Raw genomic sequence first — 6,675 nt, 5'->3', positions numbered from 1 at the left:
ACCTTCAAGAATCTTTTGGAGTCTTGAATAGTAATTTTTTCGATGTCATGCTTGCATCATATTTTACATACACAATTTATAATACACAAATTAAATAAACAATATATATTTACAATCCACAATTTCTAAATATAATTCCATCACACGTCTATATTGTGAATTTCTACTTCACCAATGTAACCTTCGAGGTTAATCTTTTCTTCTGAGGAGTGAAAAGTTCTTCTATTTTTATATCTGATAATTCTCCAAGTATTTATTATACATTTTTGTTTGAGAATAAACGATTTCAGGCACATCTGTATAGAATTTCGGAAAATGGTCTATGCGTGAAAACAAAATTATCATGTAAACTTTGTATATTTGATTAATAAAATGTAATTTTTATTCTTCATTCATTTTTCAATCAATAAAATGAAAAATTAGATAAATATATGCCATGTTATACATTTTGGAAAGTGAACACACAAATCAACGAGTATTATAGGAAGTCTTGTTGGGCCAAATATTTTTTAGAATAAATCCAATAACTTGGTCCATTTATTATCATATTTAGCCCAAAATCTCATTTTAGACCCAATATATTGCAATGCGCAACCCTACCCCCGGAGGGTTTCTTCACGTTGCTTCGTGCTCCTGTATAAAGCACTCGTAGCCGCAGCTCCCTTCAATTTCAGAGCACGGGAAAAATCTAGGATTTCTTCCATTTCATAGTCGATGGTAAGTTTGAATTTCTATCCTTATACGTATGTATTGTATGGATATGGATGCAAGTTTCTAATCCGATCTTTGGTCCTTGGATCGAGCATGGAGGAATTACATTAATCTTTCGTACCTTTTGCTTGTGATGGCCTTAGGGGAAGGGAACGGGGAGCTTTGGGAAGAGGAGAAACAAGACGCACACACTGTGTGTAAGGTGTGGTCGGCGCAGTTTTCACCTCCAGAAGAGCCGCTGCTCGGCGTGTGCATACCCTGCTGCTCGCAAGAGGACATGTATATTGTTTTGATTCTTTTTGTTATAAATTTTTTCATCAGGACAGTTTAGCTGCGTTTGGATGAAGATTCACTGGGGAAATGACTAAAGAAACGCTTACTTTTTGAAAAAGTTGCGACTTTCGTCGCATTTTCCTCTAGATTTAAGTATCCTTGATAGCACTTGCTTCTGTAAAATAGTTGAGGTAGATTTGGATTAATTGATTATATATGGGCAAGTGAAAAGAGATGAAAATGAATCTTACAAGGGTTCTTTAATAAAATTTATTTCCAAACACGTCACATTTGTGTGAATCATAAAGATTCTTCTTTTTATGGATGATTGGAATTGATTGTTGTTTGCCTAAATTTCGCATCCAGATAACTGGAGTGTTAAGGCAATTCGTCGAAAAACTACCGGAAGTGGGCGCATGAGGTACCTACGCCATGTTCCCCGCAGATTCAAGACCAACTTTAGAGAAGGTGTGCGCTTTATAGCACTTTTCTTACACTGTAATATTTTTTGGTTTTGTGGTTCAGTAGAGTTTTGTTTCTTGAATTGTTTGTTGACATTGGCTATATGATAATGGGTTCTTAGGTACTGAAGCAGCACCAAGGAAGAAGGCTGCGGCTGCCTCTACTTGACTGTCATAATTTTGAGGGCAGTCTTGGTTGTACTTTTCATTGATTTTTTGAAACTCGAAGAACAAGTGAACTTTGGAAACTTCAAATTAATTGTCGTTTGTCTTACTTATTGATGCTTAGCGTGATGATTATTTTTACTTGCTTCAGCATTTCAATACAATTGTTGGCAGCAATCTTGTGCAATTTATGATTCTTGATCAAGCTGCTGTGTCTTTGAAATTCAGTTACATATTTGTTTTCTAATTTCGTATGAGGAATTGATATAATATTATCTGTGTTATATTCACCTATCTAGGAAAATTTAACTGCAGTCTGTGCATGTAATTTCTAATTATGGGTTAATTGATAATAGCTTTGTCATTGATGTAATGTATTGGTCAAATAGAGGAACTAAATTATGTTCTGCAGTTTGTATGGCGACACTCAATTATCAACATGGCATAGAAAATGATAGTTATTGCAATATGAAAATCATAAAATGTGAGTTCAGTTGCGTGCTGTAGTTTGTGTCAATCTAACTTGTTCACCATTAAGCAACTATCATTTCTGACACCACCATTCAGTGTCCCAAGGCACCTGCTGCTTTCAGTTTTTTTTGTCATAGCTTAAATTTCAAGTGTTTGATTTTTTTTTTTAATCTAAATACGCTACCTTCTTGATAGCAGCATATTTTTATCTTTTAGTTTCAACGTTTCAACTTCGATGGTGTCATTTTGTTTCTAGTCAAGAATTGCCTTGAGCTTGTGGTTCACCATTTTAGTTCCTTTGCTTGATTGAAGGGTGCAATCAAGTTTTGACTTTTGATACTTAGTTTCTAAATTCTGTTGTTAGGAGAGTGTTTGAGTTAAAAATAATTAATTATGGAAGCTCAATTTAATGTTGAAGTCCAATTAAATTATATAAGCTCATAACAGATTAATTGTTATCAATTCAAACCGATCACAACGTAGGAGGAAAGAAATGGAAAGAAATGGAGATCGTGCGAAGGTAGTGGGAAAGATCATGGGCTCATGGGAGAGTGGAGAGAAACGACACAGCGTTGGGAAGAAAAAAACATCGCAAAACACAGAAAGAACACACAACTTAACATGCACAAAATCTGCAAAAGCTCTTTGTTAAAAATTTAATCTTCAAGCACTAGTTTTTCAAGCTTTCAAGTATATTTCTAGCATCTTACGTCTTCTCATTTTAGATTTCAGCAACAAGTTATTATGTTTTTCATGTCTTTGATGAATTCCTACAGTTTTGTATATTCAAAATCATGTCAAGGGTTTATTTGCATCGATTCACAATAGTTTTCTTTATTTTTGCATTGCTTTTGTTTTAGGAGACTATAACTGACGGTCGAATTTAGAATTCATGTCGCTTGAATATTTAAAAGTTAGATTTTATCATTTTCACACAAATCGATGCAACTTCGCACCTGACACGCCCGCAAATCTCAAATATTGTGCAAACATATTTTTGTCACGCCCAGTGGGACCACATTATGCCGCCAAGAAGAAAAAAAAACATGAATCAGGAGGGTGGGGAGTCTGGCGAATCAAGAGGGAACTCAGGTTTCTCAGCCAAAGCAACATGCTGTGGAACCACATGCTCAATAAGTGGATCTGCATATTTCTTGTAAAGGCCTGAAAATCCATACTTTGAAAATTTGTGGAAAATTAAAAATTTTCTTTTTAAAAGAAACTTAAATGGCCTCATTCATAAAATCAACTGATAAATCCAGTTCAATGTTTAAAATATCGCAGCGGAAGAAAATAAAGTTGCCAAAAATCACAATTTAAAAATTATCCAACGACTGATAAAATGTTTGCGGAATAAAATAACATCTGCTGCACTGAGGTCCTCGGGTGCCACTACTGCCGACCCAAGCTGGCTCACTGGTCCCCGCCCTCGGCCCTAGCCTCATCAGTACCTACAACAATCAAGTCTAGTGAGCCTAAAGACTCAGCATGCATATATCGCAGGTAACGAGTAAAATCTGAAGTAAAATATGCATGGGATAAAATATCATGTCATGAGGCATGCTGAAAATAATCTGTACTGAGCAATTATATTACGTGCATAACTGAACTGAAAATCACAGTAAAAATATTTGCTCCTTGGAGCCCTGCACTGAAATAACTGGTAAAATTTTCTGTTGAGATTATGTTTTACGCCTGTGGCCACTGCACTAAGCTGAACTGATCGGTAACTGGCTACCGGGGAGTCTGAAACTGAACTGAGCTGGCCGGTCACTGGCGACCGGGTGGTACCAAACTGAACTGAGCGGTCACTGGCGACCGTATAAAATAAGACTCCCACATAGTGAATGAACCACAAGCCATATCGCATAAATCTAAAAAATAATCATTTTCTATTTAATGCACGTAAAATAATTAACTGGCATAATGAAAATTCCTGGATATGTTACCAACTGGATTGGATTGGATCGTCCTCAGGTTCGCTGCAACCTAAACATGCCATGAAAATATGCAATATATTTTTCTTGACCAAACTATGCAATTAAGTTTGAAAATGCGACAAATACGTCTAACCGCTTCGTATTTAATCATGACTTCGAACCAACCCGAACCAACACTGAACCGACGTATAGTCATGATTAAAAATACGCCTAAAATTATGAACTAATGCTCCTAAAATGGTGAGGGTCGAAATCCAGGTGAAATGGAGGCCAAAACATTAAACGCTCTTTCGAGAGTCAATTTGGCACATCGCACCGTAAATTCTCGTTCGACCTCAAAATGATCCGAATCACGAACGGTCGAAAACATGACCTAACTCGATGGGGCACTGTCCAGTCCAAGGCCATAGGCTAAAAGCTGACCGAGAACTCGAACGAGCCTCCGAACCGACACAGCAACTTGCTGTAAAATTCCAGCAACTGTAAAATCGTGTATCTTGTGTTGTTTTCGAGACTACCGGACATTGGGGCGTGAACCACCGACCAGAGACTCTTACCAACATCCCAAGGAATGATTCGAACCATGGCTAAGGGCCCTAGGCCAGCCACAATCCGCATCACACCATAACTCAACCGAAACTCCAACCGAGAACCAACGTGCATGCGTGTGTAGTGTTTTGCTTAGATCGATGTCTTGCGTCGTTCCAGTGGCCATTTGATTGACCATGGCATGATCTAGACATATAGGGGCATGGTATGAACCGTGGCTAAGGGCTATAGGTCAACCAAGATCCATACCAAGCAACCAAAACCGAAATACATATGCTGAAATGGGAAGGGGCCGAAGGGACATGGGGCTGTTCTTGCATTTTGATTAAAAACCGATGCACCATAGACCAAGCCACCAAAAGGGCGACTTGGTCACGTCTTAGACATGCTATGTAGGGGAGTGATCTAACCATGGCTATAGGCCCTTGGGGCAGCCAAGATCAGATCCTTTCTCCTTGCCATCAAAACTGAAATTTCGAAACTCAAATGGACCAAATGAGAAGTTGATGTCCATTTCTGAATTTCCAGCAACCAGGGGCTTGAACGAACGGACCAATCTGATCCTAATGCATCCTATTACGTGTATAGATGTCGCCTTGGGAGCCTGGAGTCGAACCAATCACCTGAAACTCACAAACCAAAAAAAAACGTGAAGCTTGCCAAGGAATATCAAAAATTCTGCATGTGTTGTTTCAAAATGTTTTGACATGGATCTCGATTTTTGCTTGAATAAACATGATCATGTACTGAAAAATAAATGATAATATGACTTGATTGAGGTTTGAAAGAATCTAGACATGCCTGGTTTCGTTTCGAAAGAAAACGAACGAAACGACGACGACGCGGCACGGAGGAGTTGAGCGCTTCTCTACCTTTCCTTGCTCTCGATTTTTCTCTCCTCTTTCTAGCTATGAAACCCACGAAATTTCTCTCCAAAATCACTCTGAATTTCGAGACTAAGGGAGGGGGAATGGTGGTTAAGAGGGTGAGGAGAATGGGTGCAAAAATATAGGGAAAATCAAGACCAAATCTCCTCCTTTTTGAATTTTGAATTCTTGTTGCTATCAAATATTGGTGGGGGGAAATATTAGAGGTGCATGGCCGATTCTTGCATGTCCAACGAGGCTTGGATAAGATTGATCATTAATTAAATGGTGCTAGAAAAGAATGAAGATATTATTCTACTAATTAAATACAAAGAAAGCTCAAAGGTGTTGAGTTGGCAAGATAATGCTTAGTCATATAAGGGGTCAAAAATTCATCTATTAAAAGGAGGGGAAATTATTATCTAACTAGTAAATTTATAACCCTTAAAATCCTCACTAATCCTTTAATTAATTTAGTGAATAAAACCCTTAATTAAGTAACTTAAATGAGCTTATTTCTTATTCACATCAAGTAACTTAAATAATTCTTTAATCTCCCTTTTTAACTTAAATGAACTTACTTGCTAGCTAAATTAACTTCTGGAAATATTTCTCGAATCTTAAATTCTATCTCAAAACTCCAACTCCAGTCCGGCTTCACTGAAATAACTGAAATGCTAAAAATCAAACTACTGCATGAAATAATAAAATAGTTAACTTCAAAGAAATGCCTTTAAAATAATCATGCAATGAAGTCAATTAAATTTTAAAAATCTAGAATTATGCATGGCTTATACGTAGACTGATTTACGGGTTCTACAATCCTTCCCCATATCAAGCTTTTTAGATTTCTTACTTGGTAAAAATCATCTTAATATTCATCGATTTATAACTTATATTGAACACAACTAATTCCCTTTTGTTTTTGTTTCACCCAAAATTTCCGTATGAACAAATATCCCATAAATTTGAAATTCAGACTTACCTAATCCAAATAGCTTTGAATAAAATAATTTCAATGCACATATCCGTTTAATCCTAAGTTTGTTAATGACTTCCAAAATTTCTCAAGACAAGGCGTCTACCTCACCTCTTACGTGCGTCTACCAATTAAACTAACCATCCTCGTACCAATTTTTCCAAAAAAAATTTTAAATTCTCACAAGGTATAATCTTAACTGTTAAGATCATGACTAAAACTTGTGACACATCAAACTTATGTTCCCAAAATTTACTAAC

At 36.8% G+C, this 6,675-nt stretch overlaps 1 protein-coding gene across 2 annotated transcripts; it reads left to right on the top strand.

Annotated features, from left to right (window-relative positions):
• The first annotated feature begins 577 nt into the window (after window positions 1-577).
• Window positions 578-1,817, top strand: LOC140824598 (large ribosomal subunit protein eL37x-like). 2 transcript variants are annotated; one of them, XM_073186171.1, is made up of 4 exons: window positions 578-717; window positions 861-990; window positions 1,351-1,452; window positions 1,568-1,817. In XM_073186171.1, the coding sequence occupies exons 1-4, from the start codon at window positions 715-717 to the stop codon at window positions 1,612-1,614; spliced, it is 282 nt and encodes a 93-aa protein (XP_073042272.1). In that variant the 5' UTR covers window positions 578-714; the 3' UTR covers window positions 1,615-1,817. The 2 variants fall into 2 exon arrangements, with proteins under 2 accessions (XP_073042272.1, XP_073042271.1); XM_073186170.1 differs by having other exon boundaries at window positions 855-990.
• The last annotated feature ends 4,858 nt before the right edge of the window (window positions 1,818-6,675 follow it).

Source organism: Primulina eburnea, chromosome 2, assembly GCF_022965805.1.
Source record: "Primulina eburnea isolate SZY01 chromosome 2, ASM2296580v1, whole genome shotgun sequence".
Taxonomy (NCBI): domain Eukaryota; kingdom Viridiplantae; phylum Streptophyta; class Magnoliopsida; order Lamiales; family Gesneriaceae; genus Primulina; species Primulina eburnea.
Note: the sequence above shows the minus strand (reverse complement) of the source record. Positions and strands in the feature narration are given on the sequence as shown.